The 15812-nt window shown below is 38.6% G+C and overlaps 1 protein-coding gene across 2 annotated transcripts in view; it reads right to left on the reverse strand.

Moving 5' to 3' along the window:
- The window catches only part of MTRR (5-methyltetrahydrofolate-homocysteine methyltransferase reductase), a 35730-nt gene that overhangs the window by 12644 nt on the left and 7274 nt on the right, over window positions 1-15812 (reverse strand). For both annotated transcript variants that reach the window (XM_074874632.1, XM_074874642.1), the window contains exons 4-9: window positions 13534-13687; window positions 11560-11677; window positions 10116-10488; window positions 6454-6576; window positions 4692-4845; window positions 1129-1217 (exon numbers count right to left, since the gene is read on the reverse strand). In XM_074874632.1, coding sequence (XP_074730733.1) covers window positions 1129-1217; window positions 4692-4845; window positions 6454-6576; window positions 10116-10488; window positions 11560-11677; window positions 13534-13687 — 1011 coding nt within the window. The remainder of the gene's footprint in view (window positions 1-1128; window positions 1218-4691; window positions 4846-6453; window positions 6577-10115; window positions 10489-11559; window positions 11678-13533; window positions 13688-15812) is intronic.

Below are 15812 nucleotides of genomic sequence, written 5' to 3' on the forward strand. Positions count from 1 at the left end.
TTCAGCATTGTAAGATAAAGTAAAAATCAGATGTAAAAAGTTACAAGGTTTTTTCCAAAGGCAAGATGTAAATTGACACAGTGCATAAAACAAAAGTGATCCAAAACACCAAGTGCAATCAGATGACATATTCTAAACAAAAAAATACTTAGAAAGTAATTTGAGTGTGCTCAGACACTGAGCTTCCAGACAATAGTTTTGAGTATGGAGTAACATAAAGCACATTCTACACTGAACAGGTAATAAAGCAGATAGGTTATAAAAACTGGCTTGGGCGGTATTCCCCAGCCAGCACTCTCTGCCTACACTTATTGTCGAGACAAATTTTCAAAATTGTTAAATGCAGTTTTGAAAAGGTTGAAACAATTGGAAGATCCCCTTGTCTTCTGCTGTGAAATCCACTAAACTGAATGAAAAGGTCCTTTCAAAAACTGATTTCCCTCAAGAGACCCAAACAACACAACTGTTCAGCTTCATCCTTCATACAAAGCTATCTTTAAAATGTGTTTTGACAATACCAGAAATACACATGCATTTCCAGTTGCAAGCTTTCAGTTTTTTGCCGGCACAGAATGAAAGGAAAATAATATTCACACGTTGTGAGAACAAATATTATACAAGCAAAAAAAAAAAAAAAAAAAAAATCTTTCTTCGAATTCTGCCAGGTTACTGAAATGCTAAAGAAAAGCTTTAAAATAATTTAAAAGACATTATGGTACGTACATTTGCATAGAGCAACATGTGTATTTTCAGTGGCAAATCTTGACAGATATGGCACCCTCTGATTAGAAAGAATGACTTCTCTAAAATGCCTATGGGGCCAGGTTCAATCAGCCTTCCAGTTATCTGGCACCAAATACCTAATACTTTTCTATTTACTTCCAGACTATTTATGAATCAAGATACTGCAGAACGGGAATAGAGATTTCAGTATCTCCATAGTTTGCCAGATAAAGTACCAGAAGTGAAATTTCTCAAAAATAAAGTACGAACAGCAGCATACAAACTGACAATCCTTATTCACCAAGAAACATGGTAACTACACACAAAACAAGGATAGATCTGTAAGAGCCCACACAGCACAGAATTACTAAGGATTTATATTTAAAAGAACAAACACATAAACACCTTTTTGGGAATTGCTCTTATTTCCAGACACCAGGTTAGAATGAATTTCAGAGTGCTTCTTTCAGGGATATGTTGTGGATGAGCTGCTCCTAGTTCAGTGGGAGAAAAAAAAACAAGACAAAACGTGCATCTATTAACATCCAAAAATGGCATTACAGAGTGCTTGTTCCTTCAAGAAATACAAGAGCGCTAAACTGCATTCAATTCTGTATGTTTGAGCCCTAGCTGGTTAGTGGAAATTATAAACTAAACAGCAAGACAGTTTTCCAATGAAGTGTCAATGATAATTTTCCAATGAAAAGTCAAAACTTACCAGAAAATCAGGAAACAAAAAGAGGGGTATAACATATCAATAAATTTCATTGCTAAACCACTCAAGTCTTTGTTGCCACCTTCCACCCTGAAGAAATTCAGAGGAATGCTTACCATGAAAAAGAATATCCACACTTTTTCCCCTCTATCAGTAAGCACTCCTGAAAATAAAACACGCTGAAGTTTTCTAATGATCTAACCAAAGATACATGCAGCCAGCGCCAAGCTGGAGCTTCTGAGGCCCAGAAGATGCAAGGGGTTTCTGTACAAGCAAATAATCCCTCCTGTACTCTCTACAGGTTCTATTTCTGGGAAGGAGGTACACTGACATCCCATCTATTCCTTCATGGAGTCAGCTAGGGTGCAGCCAGCCTATGAGCCTCATGCCATGTCATGCTAAAGCAGCTATTCTAAGTTAACCCCAAAAGCAATATAAGAGCATTTATGGGACAAAATATCTTTAACTAATAAGTTTTGCAGGTCCCAAATTGTTTCCTTACAGACCCAACTTGCATATTGGGATTGCTCTTGATGTTTCTTGGCTTTGACATCTAGCTACTGATTCTTACTATGCTTTTTTCAATGCTCAAGATCCCTTAATACTACAGAATTTTTGCTCCAAGAATATACCTGTATAACTTGCTAAGTTACCTCTTCGTATCACCATTACTTGACTGAACCCTTGCTACAAAGAACCAAATCTACTTTTAGAAGATAAAAGGATTGATATAAATATAATGCAGGAAAGAAGCATCCATTTTCACATTTATATAAACTTCCTTTTCTTGGAACATGCTGACAGCATTTTACAAGTAGCACTTAATCCTCTTCCTAGGATACTCGTACATACAATAAAAAAACCTACAGAAATCCAGTATTTGAACAATAGACTTTGTAGAAGACTGCAAATAATTTCTGTTTTGTCCTCTCAATTGATTTCATCTACTTCATCAAAGAATTCAAAGACTGAACAAAAAGAGGTTGTGAATAAAATTCAGTGGAATTTCTGGTAAATCTTGAAGATGCAGAAGAGGCACAGCCTGCTGTTCATGCTCTGCTCTTCTCCCAGGTTTTTCAGCTCTCTTCATTCAGTAAACACACAACCAGAATAGTTTGTAGTAACTACTACAAATTCCTCAGAAATGTGAATGCAGTTAAAAGACAACCACCTCAAAAGAAAGCAGCTCTTGAACATTGTTAGGAATTGCAAAGCTGCATTATAGAGCTCAATCCTTTGGTACAGATTGGCAGCAACAAGTAATGAAGTTATAGTAACTCAGTGAGTCTCTGCTCACCAGCACATCTCCAAAGAAATGAATTTGGGTTTGATCCTAAGCCATTTACCTTCATAACTGCAGTGGATAGAAGTCAGTGTATAAGCCATGACTGGAGATCAGTGGATCAGCAGCAACTTGCTAGGTCCTGGCCAACTACCCAAGGCAAGTGTGAAAAGTCAGCATGATTTGCTCTGGGTCACCCAGAAGACTCAAGAGCAGAACCAAGAACTCTGGTTCTCTGTGCTGCAATGATCTTCCCTGCCATTATCGCTCATTAAGATTCATAAACAGACATGCCATTTTACATAGATATGGCAAAATGCTGCATAAATAATGCATCATTTCACCCTTTTTCCCTGATTACTGCTACATTAGGCAGTCAGATATGCAATAACCTGGATTACACACAGGATGAGAGCACTGATATTCCACGTTTCACTCAATTATTTCAACAACTTTGCCTTGGAAGGACAGTTTTTTTGGTATACAAGAACAATCGAAGGGCTAAGCTATATTCACTTGGCTATATGGGCTCTGTTCCACATGGAAAGTGCTCTAACACTGATGAACTCAAAATAACTGTTAGGGCAGCTTTACGTCCTTCCTGCAACATCATTATAGCAGAAGAAAGGGAACTACTGTAGGCAGGAAGGACAGAATATCTCTCTGTGCCTGTCCAAGCAGACCTTCACTTTGAACGTGCTGTTGACACTGTCTTTAACTTACAGAGAGATTCAAATTTTACGCAGCCAGGTAGCAGGGCTCTGATTTGCACAGAAAAACCTACTAGCCTTCAGGAGGGACAAAATTTCAAGCCAACCTTCCTATGAAGATCTGATGCTTTTGGGCCTCCATTACCTCCTCCTTCACTATACTCTTCCCTTTTAATTGCTTCCCTTGTGAATGTGCTTGATTCTGTAAAATCTGTAAGTAGTGTAAACAGTAGAAGGGGCATACCTGTGAAATCCCCCCACACCATCCAATCTCTTGCTGCTTGCCTGTGCACAGTTGTTGGGCCCTGGACAGGGTGACACTGCCTTGAGCTTGAGGGTACTCAGGACTAGGTAACAGTCAGACCAGCCCAGCACATGCAGGGCTCAACCCCAGGCTGTAACTGATACTGGCTCTGCACCATATCTAAGCAGTGACCACTCTCCAGCAGAGGCTAGATACTGGAGTGGGTGGCAAGGATGGGGATGAGCTGAGCCTGGACATCCCACATGATATGTCACAACATGGCCTGTCACTAAACTCACCTCATTAACAAGTGAGTTACTTGCCAAATTCAAGAACAGGGGTCCATTTACATCTCATACTTAAGGGACAGCTTTTGTTGCCCTCAATTATACAGGACATCTCAGCATGGTCACCATGGGAACTGATTTACCCACAGTCTGGAATAACAAAGAGCCCTATCTGACCCTGCAGAACTAAAGGCACAACTCAGGAGCACCACTAAGACACCAACTGCAAAGCAAGAGAAGACTAATTCTCACAGGTCCAGCTGGCAGTACATGGGCATATCTTGAACCTGCAGCTACCCCTTCTGAGGCATAAGTTTCATAAGACTCAGCAGAACAGATCCATAGACCTACAAGCCCCTAAGTCTTCTGCTTCAGGCATGTGGCCCTCTTAGGATTTAAAACAGATTGATGTGAAGTGCTGTGCAAGGAGAGATTTTACTTTCAAGTGGGGGATTATTAAGTTATGTGATTAAGGACTCATCTCCATAAACATGAAGGAGCACAGAGGAAGAATGAGATGGATGAATGCCAATGCCAGGCTCAAGTTCCCTGTCAGAAGCTAACTAATCTATAGTAAAACCAGTAGGAGCATTCTGTGTGTCCTCTCTTTTTTAACACATCTCTGTGACTTCCAACATGCCTCAATGAATAGCTGTGTCCCAAGTATGCATACCAACTACTACCAATACAGAAAGGAGTATTTGTTCATGACCAGTGCATCACACTGTACCTTTCTTTTTAGTGCCCTGCTTAACCTTTACACAAACGAAGTACTCTCCTTTTTCAGAAAGTCCCAAGATTTGAAGAAGTTCTTCTACCTCATTGACATTGTTCGGACACATTACACAGAAGGCATCTCCAGGTTGGTAGTCGAAGACTGTATCCTGTTTTAAAATATGAGATAATTTCTATTAAATTGTATCATAAACCAAGGCCAACAGCAACCCCACTCCTAACAGCAGCAATTTTCCTACTATCACAGTCACATGAAGTCCTATGTTCTTTTACTCTGTACTAGTACTTCACTGTTTGGATCACATCAGAAACTTATGTTTTCTTTTCAGGTTTAACCTTACTAAGTAGAAAAATCTTTCCTTATCTGGTTTAAATATTTGGACACTCTTTAATAAGAACTGCTGAGCAGCCTAAACAGAAGAATGTGTTATATAATCAGTCCAGATCATTAATTACTGATGTACTTTGTTTTCTGGCTTGAGAAAAGCAGAGAAATGAAGTCCTCATAATTAATGTAACTTTGTAGAGAGACACATTATCGCTAAAAGAAAATTTGTTGTTAAACTATTTGATAAACTGTGACTGAAATGACCCCAACTGTTTTCTGGAGCTAAAAAAGAAAAACAGCAAGGGAAGAGCACAATGAAAATCAGAAGGTGTCTGAGATCTTAAGACCTAGATTCTACTTAGTTGGCCAAGGTTCTTGTGCCGAACTGCTAAAAACCTACTCAAGCTTCTGCCTGTTACAGAAACATAGAGAATTATACTTGCATCATTATGTTTCCCTTATGCATCAGGCAAGGTGACCTGTATAGACAGGCTGTTGAGAATGTGAGAAAAAAAAAGGCACAAAATGTTCAAATTTTCAGTGTGTTGATGACAGGATACATGTATACATACAGATATATGCAAAAAACCATGAAATCTCAGAGACTCGCTCAAAACTTAGTAGACTCTATTTATAACTGAGATTTAAAGATGTCCCATGGAAACTGACACAGATTAGGCTAATCGAGTCCAATAAAAGTTACTACCAAAACCACAATATCCCAAAGGCATAATTCTACAAATTTGGAAAACCACTCAAAAGGAACATATTTTCCTTTTAAAGATTTCTTGTAAAGTAATATTGAGCATTCTCTGCTTTTCATCTTGAAACCAGTATACAAAATGTGATCTTCCCTGAATAAACTAAATCAGTTTTTACATCTATGGTAACAGAAGTTGACAGTTTGAGTATGTTTACAAGTCAGAGCAAATGAATGTCAGAGGCAGAAACAGTGCTCAAGAGCTAACGATTCTTATCACTTGATCATACTAGTTGAATTATTACTTATGTAGATTACCTACCATAAGGAATAGTCACAATTTACTACACAGTTTCTGAATATTTCTTAAATTGTATACTTACAAATTGAAAGATTATTAATTTTCAATATTCCCTGCCTGCCCTTCTCCACTGCAATTCCCTTCAAAAGGTATTTCAGTCAATACAATATCCATGGAACAACAAAGAAATTAATTTGACACTTTATTTCTGCTTTGACTTCCATGGTGTCATACCTTTCAGTGAACAAATCAAGCTCTACATTTGCAAAATGGATCAGCCTAAGATGACATCCTGTTGTATAGGGAATTATTTTTTCTTTTTAAACAGTCAAATTAATAATTTTCCCCCCAGTTATGTATTATACATAACACACATGCATTTTCCCCTTCATTTTAACCCACTAAAGAAAAAGCCATCGCTAACTTACTGCAACATCAAGTTCTAAGAGCAATGCAGTTTTTATCGCATCTTCTCTGGTGAGCTGAACTGCTTTTGTAACTGGCACTTCAAAGGTTGTTCCCTCTGAAATCAGTGAGGACAGATGTGGATTCTGAAAGAGGACACAAAAACTTAAGGCTAAAAATGCATGACAACTTACTATGACATACAGGAATTAGTGTTGGTACAATTTTTTTGAAACAATCCTAGAAAACAATTCAAAACAATGAAGAAAAACATGTATCTTCTATATAGATAGTGTTTTGCTCCACATTTGAAAAAAATCACATCTACACAGTAACAGGCATATATTCAACTATAAAGTCAGTAGGCTTGAACAGTCTAATAGGCCTAAATGACTATCAAATGCAGCTAGTTGTTTCTTATTTCAAGAGCTGCCTTGAAAATAGCCAATTAGAAAATGGCATTTATGTTAAAACCCAAAAACCTCCTGCCTAATTAAATGATTACTAGGTGTACATAAGAAGTAAGAACAGAAGCTATTTAAAAACAACATTGCAGATTTACAGATTAAGACTTTGGGGTGCAGATGGGGCTATAATTAAAGGCAATTTATGAGAGAAATTTTAAATATTACAGTTAAATTTAGAGCTAATCAGCAAACTCCACACTACAAAACAGCATCATGTTATGCCACAACATTTCTGCACTGGTGAAAATGTGCCCCAAGAATTGTTAATGGGCACCAAGAGTAATTCCAGACCACCTCTGTCAAAGACTGTCACTTGAAGATCAGACTACAGCCCTCATTCCTCCATCACTATTGTCAGCAAGCTTCATTTGAGATCAATACAGACAAAAATGGAAAGAGGTGGGAGAGATACCAAATGTCCCCAACAACACTCTGTCAAATGGAAAGGAATTATTCTACCAATAAAAGAATACTGGTTAATCTAGAGATTTTCTATTAGAAAAAAAGTAGACAGGAGAATCACTTGAGACCAACAGTTAGTAGTTTTATTATTCTCTTAAAATTTTGACATGAAGATTAACAGCTTGGGCCATACCAAGTTATTCTGCATCAGCTGGATCCAAGTCAAGTTCAAGCCATAATGAGATGAAGATCTAAGCTAAATTGCATTATCTTACTCTTGCCACAAAGGTGTAAGATGCAGACCGTTACTGCTCTGCTGCTACTAAGCAGCACCTTATTATTTCAACCCTGAGACTCAACAGCCCAGGACACAGATCATATAAGTAACTAGAGAGACTTTGTACTCAGACTTCTTTAAATGGTAGGCCGTCCCTTTTTCGCAATATCCAAAACTCAGAATGATTTATTTCAGAACAAGCCAGTTTCAGCTGTGCTTAGCAGAAAATACCCATGGTTGTTGCAACGTAAGACACTGGAAAAGGAACTGTAGGGTCATGTTTGTTTTTACAGGTACAACACATGGGACCTACTTGTTGACCAGGTATAGACAACTACGTCAAAAATAGGAAAAGGAAAGGTGCCAAAGGAAAAAAAACAAACCTGCATTTGATTCTTTCCAAGGCTCAAGACAACCATCCCATTTTATATCTGAAATCTGGACTATAATCTTTAATCTGTCACTGAATTCCAGATTAGCAGATTAAGCTTTTTCAATTTGCTGTTTGAAAGCAAAATTTACTTTTTTTCTATTTACAGAACAGTTAAACTATTGATATTTGAACCTGATCAGTTATTTCAGAGACAGCCTGAACATATGCTATGACTTTAAAGTAAGAAAATGGGCTCTTTTAACTTGTTCTGACTTTGGCTGTGATATGATTAATTTTCTTCACAGTAGCTAGTATGGGACTATGTTTTGGATTTGTGCTGAAAACAGCGTTGATAACACAGGGATGTTTTAGTTACTGCTGAGCAGAGCTTACACAGAGTCAAGGCCTTTTCTGCTTCTCACCCCACCCCACCAGCGAGTAGACTGGGGGTGCACAAGAAGTTGGGAGGGGACACAGGCAGGACAGCTGACCCCAACTGACCAAAGGGATATCCCAGACCATATGTCATGCTCAGCATATAGAGCTGGGGGAAGAAGAAGGAAGAGGGGGACGTTTGGCGTGATGGCATTTGTCTTCCTAAGTCACTGTTACGCATGATGGAGCCCTGCTGTCCTGGAGATGGCTGAGCACCTGCCTGCCCATGGAAAGTGGTGAATGAATTCCTTGGTTTGCTTTGCTTGTGTGCACAGCTTTTGCTTTCGCTATTAAACTGTCTTTATTTCAACCCACGAGTTTTCTCACTTTCACCCTTCCCATTCTCTCCCCCATTCCACCTGGGGGGAGTGAGCGAGCAACTATGTGGTGCTTAGATGTCAGCTAGGGTTAAACCACGACAAAGCACTGTAGCACCACTTTCAACCCAAGTATTAGTCTTTAATCGAAGAGTACATCTAAACCATAAATCTTTGTTTCAGTAATTTGGATTATTTAATTCAACCACCTAAGCAAAACCAACCACAATATGAGGTTTAAAAGAAAAGCAAAATTATCCAGTGTTTAAATTCATACACTCTTACATAATTATATTAGCTAGACTACGTGATTCTCTCAGCATTACCACTGGCACTCTCAACAGAGAGTGTCAGGGCCCTGAGGATACTAATGGGCTTTCATGGTCCTGACCAGCCTCACTGGAGGACTCTTCTTCCCACGGGCCCAGGAGCCTCATCTCAGCTCAGCCCTGGGCTTTCAGTCCCTGACAGAGCTACATCACCTGAGTACTGGTCAGCAGCTCGGCCACAACCATGCCCATGCCTGGCTACAGATCCTGTTGATCCAGTCCTGGATCTGCAGACCGACTTCCTGGCTTGGCCCCAGACCTGCCTCATTCCCACAAAGTTGCCCAATGGTCTGCACTCTTGGCTGATCCTGGCTGCCACCTCCTGGTTTGCATCACTTGGCTATCAGGGGAGAGGGCTGGCTGTGTTACCACTCAGCTTCTGGCTTCCTGTCATTTAAAGAGCAGCCAGACCTCACTGCTCCCTCACACAGATAACCAAACTGTCTGCCCTTTGGCAGGCAACCAGAAAAGTTTGAGTCATGCTTTCTAGTTAATTTTGAACCCTAAATATGCCAGCTGGAGATGATTCCCAGCTCATTCTTCTCTTCTTCTCTTTGTACAGCAGGTCTTTGTTCAACATGGCTTCATAGGAAAAGCACACCGGCTTTTGATCTACAGTACCTCTTCCATTTCCAATAGCAAAATTATGATCATGTTTTTTATAATGACAAGTTTCTGTTATTAAATATGTAGCAAGATTTTGAGCAATTTTACACCCTCTTAAGGCATTCTGAAAGTACTAAAAATTTGAACAGAAATTGTACTATACTCGTACTACAGGAAGGTGTTTTCACTGTCCTAACATAAGCCACCAAGGACTTTAACTCTTCCATTCCTGGCACTGCAATGCCAAATTATTATTTAGCTAAATTATATCTTGACATAAGTGTCTATAAGTCATATGGTGGTAACTACATTTTCACAATATGAATGGACCTTTCACTTACAATTCAAAAACCTATGTCCCTGAACGCATGATCTCCTTTATGTAAGTATCCACTTGCTCTTTGGAGCCGTATGTAGGAGTGTACACTCACGCTCCTACCAGAGCTGGAGGCTTTCATCATTCAAAGTGAAGTCCTTACCTCACCATGGGTGTCCTGAAACTGCACCTCTATATATTCTGGTGGCAAGGCAGGAATATTAAGAGCAGAGTGAGAGACAGGAGGCACAGAATAAACAAGTGAAGGTTCAGTGTCTCTAGTTGAAGCCACAAGACTGATGTCAACTAGTTTCTGTGATAGAACATCAGAACTCCTCACTCCCTTATCTTCTAGCTTCAAGTTCTGTACTTCTGAGCTTAAGTTTAGTTCATGCACAACATGTGGGGCTGCAGAGAGAGAGTCGGAAACAGCATCGACAACACTGCTCATGCCTTCTTTTTCTTCCTGCAGTAGAAATATTTCCTTGAGGGCAAGCCAAAGTCCATCAATCCAAGGATCAACCACTAACTCCAAACTGCAAATGGACCAAAAAAAAAAAAAAAAAAAAAGAGATGGATGAATTATTGTGACTTACTGGATTGTTACTTTACAAATAATTAAAAGACCACAAAAGCAAAAAACACTATTCATTTTCCATTTTTAATATGCATCTGCAGCTGTTATCAAGATTACTTTTTTGTTAAAAAATATTTTCATTTAGTTATTACAACTATGTAAATTTCTGTAGTCTAAAGTGTGTAACAGCCTTGCTCTTCTTCCACTTTCTCGTTTTTATTTTCTTATGCTGAACTTTATGACAGGAAGTTGAAGGGATGGTAGAAAAATATGCAACTTTTCATTGTGCAACAGCAACATCAATAGCTTTCACTAATGTTTTATTTTTATTCTTTTAGAACACAAGATAAAAGTTTTATGGTTATGGCAATGTTTGTGTTCAACTGTCTTGCATCATCATGCACAGAACCGATATAATCTGCAGTTCAAAATAAATAAGCCAAGAGTGCAGCCTACTGGTCAGAAAGAGCAACAGAACAGGAAGGGAGTTATTTTATTACATAATTCCTCTACAGCAATCAAAAAAACCTTCTTACATAATTTCTCTATAGTGATCAAAAACAAACAAAAAAAGATGTTTTGCAGAAGAGAAAAAACCCAAACATTGTAGGGTTTCCCTAAAGCAGCTCTACTGCAAGATGTGAGCTTGGATACAAGTCTGATGATTATGTAGAAAGGGATCTCATTACCCAGTACCACACGTACTGGGAACTGGATTTATTTTTATTTGCTTCAGTAAACAGACTACATTTTAAAACCCCTGCACTTCTTCTGAATTAATTAATTTCTAAAACCGCTAAATACCCTCCATTTTTTCAGACATTACAGATGTTTGCTCACACTTTAAAAATGAAGTTTTATTTAATGGCAGTTGAGGTTGAAAAGGCATACTGTGTTCAGACAGGGCTCATTCCTATGAGGTGCTGAGTATTCAGGTTCAACTGATTTCAAAGAGTTCAGACCGATTAGCTAAATTCACACGTAACTACTGCATCTTGAAGAAATAAAATCCAAACTCTTCAGCTCTTACCCTACACAATCATCTGCTAATCCTGTGTTGTAGAAGTGCTGGGCACCAAGTTCTTGAAGTCGTCTGTCTACTGTCTTTCCACCATTACAAAAGAATGTGTACTCTGAATCTCCCAGACCTAGCAAATTCAAGGAAAGAGGAATCATGTCAGTCAGCCAGCCAGCCACACAAGATACACAGATCTGCAAAGGCAACACAGGATTTTCTTGCAGGCAAACAAAAGAATCTGATATAGCAAAGTGAACATTAGCAGGACACTTTTATGACATTCAAAAAAACCTGTGTTTGTCCCAAAGTAGAGTGAAAAAGTATCATACATTGATACTGATAAACTGTATGTGAATTACCAAAAGAAACGATTTCACCTTCAGGTTAAAATTGTTAATATATGTCAACAATGTAAGGGAGAGAGTATTAAAAGTACTTCAAAAATATTGGAACCTTGAAAAAACATAATAAAACATAGGAGTGTTTTTAAACAATATGAAGAAAGGAATGTAGGAAAATGTGCATAAGAAAATTTGGTCCAATATCCTCCTCCCCAGGAATCAGAGATTTCTTTGTAGATCTCATTTTCACTGTACTGGGTTTTCTGCCCTGTAAGTCGTGAAGATGTTCTATTAGAAGAAGATACTCTTTGTTATCAGTTTGTCAGTGGACTCAGGAGGTATGTTCATGGAGGAACCCAAGATTTTAAGAGATCAACTAAACAACTGACCCACCCTAAAAGTGATCAATCACACATACCTCATCATTATCCAACAATCCCAAAGACCACTGGTTTGGTAGTCTTCACAAATTCTCTAAGTAATCCACACCACTGTTTCACTACCCTAACCATCATAATTTTTCACAGCCTGACCCTTTCTTGCATGCAGTTTCAAACCACTAGATCCTTATTATCCCCACCTAACAATGGACTGTTCCTTTCTCCTTTATAACAGCCTTTTTTTTTTTTTAAAAAAAAAAAAAGACTTCTGCTCCCTCTCAAGTATTGTATTTAGAGCAAACACTTCACTGGACAAGCTGAAATGGATACCATGAGTGTATTTTAAGGCTTATAACTTTTTAGACTGCAATCACAAAACATGTTAGATACTATAATATCTGTTACAACAAAAATCAGTATTAAAACAATGTTTATCTTCATATATGCGTTCAGTCAGCTATGAAAAATCTAACCATTTCACCAACGGTAATGTATAACAAGGCAATAGCATATCCTCTCAAAATGTTACATGATTAGGATGCATGTATTTCAGACTTCCACATTACGTATCCACCACAAAATTCCTTCTAGTGGGTACTTTCCTCACTAGAAATCTAGAAGTTTCCTCACTCCTACCTATCAACTTAAACTTGTCAGGCAAAAATAACCTAAGTTCAAATAGAAGTTTCTGAAGTTTGTTTAAACACAATCTGAAAACTCAACAAACTGACCTTACCATCAGCTCAAGATATAGCAGATGCATTTTGCCAAATCTGTATTTTGCATATCAATCCTTAACCTGGAATGTTTAATAGAAGATTCCTTCTATTGATGAGTATGACATGCAAAATTTTAAAAATTATTGCAAATTTAAAGGGATAGGATCATCTGAAAACCTTAAAGAACATTTTATACTGCAGAAAAATGCCCAAGTACTCGTAAAGTCAAGTAAACACATCTCATCCATAGAGACTAGACACGGAATTGAAACTTCAACAATTATAGATAGGTTATATCATATGTTGTTTATGCAAAGAAAATTAAACTATAAAAAAATTAAATTGGTAGCTTACATTCAGATCATTTCTGTGACACTGTTCCTTTATTGCTCATAAAGGACATTATACAAAAAAGCTGTTTATGTTATAAAAATAAATGTTTTATAAGCACTTAAAAAACCCCAAACAACCTATTCACAAGTAAAAAATATAAAAATTATTCACTGACAGACTAGTGCTGCAATAACATAGAAAATATTAAATCACCTAGCAATCCATATTGGAGATGTGCGAAATGATCATCTGGCAAGGTCGTGTCTTGAATTTTCTTTACAAACTTGCGGGCAGTGTCTGGTGGGTCTCCAGTACCAGTAGTGGAAATAACAATAACTACAGGATCCTTTTCTGTTTCCAGGTTATACTACAAGTAATACAACAAGTAAGTTACAAGGTGCCATTTGATACCTATTTGTGGCCTTAAATATTATCTTCTGCCTTTCCTCTTCCCAAAGGTACACAGAAAAATGTTTAATCTCATCTTACTTGTATTAAACTGCAGGAAGTCTTTCAAGTAATTACAAGTAATTTTGGAGATTACAAGTCATTTTGGTTTGAGTTTTCAAGAGCAGACTGGGTAAAGCCCTGAGGAATCTGCTCTGACCTCAGCTGACCCAGCTGCATGATGACCTCATGAAGTCCCTGCCAACCTGAATTAGCCCATGATCCCACACACAAACACCAAAGAGCAGCATTTTGAGGAAGCTAGTACACACGCAAAGAATACTTCACAACTGCACTCAGTTTAAATACACAACTCCTACAGTATTTACTTTGTCAAGTGGAAAAAGTATTTTTGTATGTACAATCACACAGGCACAATCCTAATAATTTCACAGATAAGTGGGATGCGGCTGTACAAGGATGTGGCTATACAAACTGTGGGGATCATTTCTAAGGTCCATTATGGATCATTTGGTTCTGTCTGATAACTTCCATATTACATCTGTCTTTGCCACAAAAACCCCCTTGTGCTTTGGGGGAGCTAAGGCAGTTCTGCACAGAGATAATCAGTCATGGTGCTCTACGGTCTGATTCATTTTGGCCCCCTCCCCCTGTCATCCGTTCATTTCTCTCCCCTTTGCTAATACCAATCTTCCACAGTTTTATAGGGGTTTACTCCCATTACACCAGGTCGACGAGAACTGCCTGTATTTGGGATTGTGCGTCAGTTCCATAAATTCAAGCCTCATGCAACCATTTATTACTTCTCAGGTAAAAAGCATTCCGTTTCTTTGATTATTCCAGCTTTCCTCTGACAGCAGGCTGCAGCACTGTACCAGCATGCTGTCTGTCAGGTCACCTGCACAACACGCTCTTTCACAGCACCCCTATGGGCTACAGGTCTTGAATCACACGGACAGCTATAACAACCTATGCAAAACACAGCTCCACGGAATCACAGACACCTTGTTTGGGAGTGACCTCTGGAGGTCACCTAGTCTCAACCCATGCTCCATGGGGGACTAACTGCCAACTGCATTAGGTCAGCTATGACTGGCTGAATTTTGAAAATTTCTAAGGGTAGAGATTCCACTTTTCTGGGCAGCCTCTTCCACCCAGAAGAGCTCCTCCACTAGTGTCAAATCTGTTTATCAGGTTGCACTCAGTGAATTTTGCCTCCTGTTGTACAGTCTTCTGCTGCCAAGAAGAGTTTGGCTCAAGCAGGCTGCTATTAGGTCATTCCTTAGCCTCCTTTTTGCCATAATAAGTAACCCAAGCTCCTTTTACTGCTCCCTGTTGGTTTCAGTCAACTCTCTCCCAGTGTTCCAAGTTTAATAAAAGAGTAGGGTTATAAGAAAATATAAATAAAGATTGCAAGAGATGCTGTGTTTCATTTCAAGCAGTTTCAGGACTGCAACTCAACACTTCAGAGTTTGAGGAGTTACGTTCTAAACACTTTACTCAATAAATCACTCAAACCTTATCTCCTCCTCAAGCCATGTAAAAAGTTACCCTGACACCTCCAATACAAAAAGGTTAGGAATACAAAGGAACAGATTATCAAGGGGTTTTGCTGTTGTCATTTTTTCCAAAACCTTCCTGAAGAACCTAAAAGCAGCTGCATGCAGCAACTTAAATTACCATCTGAAACAGTGTCCTGCCTCTGACAGTGGCCAATAGCAGGTGCCTACAAAAGGATAAGAGAAGAGAGTAAGCGTGCAAGGATGTTCCCCAAGTACTTCGTCACACTTGAGTGAGTTGTGGTCCAGGGCTGTTCCAAACAGAGGTCTTGTCTTTTACAAGTTCAGGCAAACTCTGAGTACTCACAAATTCCCGAGACTTCCAAAACTGAAACTATAAATTGTGCAAAAAAGGCCTTTAGGGTCCTGTTGCAGTAACTCAGATTTTCAGAACTTCCACAGCAGATTTGATAAGTACAAATACAGCAGCTTCTGCAGTGCATTGTTACAGGTGACTACTGCATTTACAAACAAAAGCAAATTCTTCAAGTAAAAGAAGCAAGGGTCTACTGGTATCACATAAAA

This window comes from Strix uralensis, chromosome 1, assembly GCF_047716275.1.
Source record: "Strix uralensis isolate ZFMK-TIS-50842 chromosome 1, bStrUra1, whole genome shotgun sequence".
Classification (NCBI taxonomy): Eukaryota; Metazoa; Chordata; class Aves; order Strigiformes; family Strigidae; genus Strix; species Strix uralensis.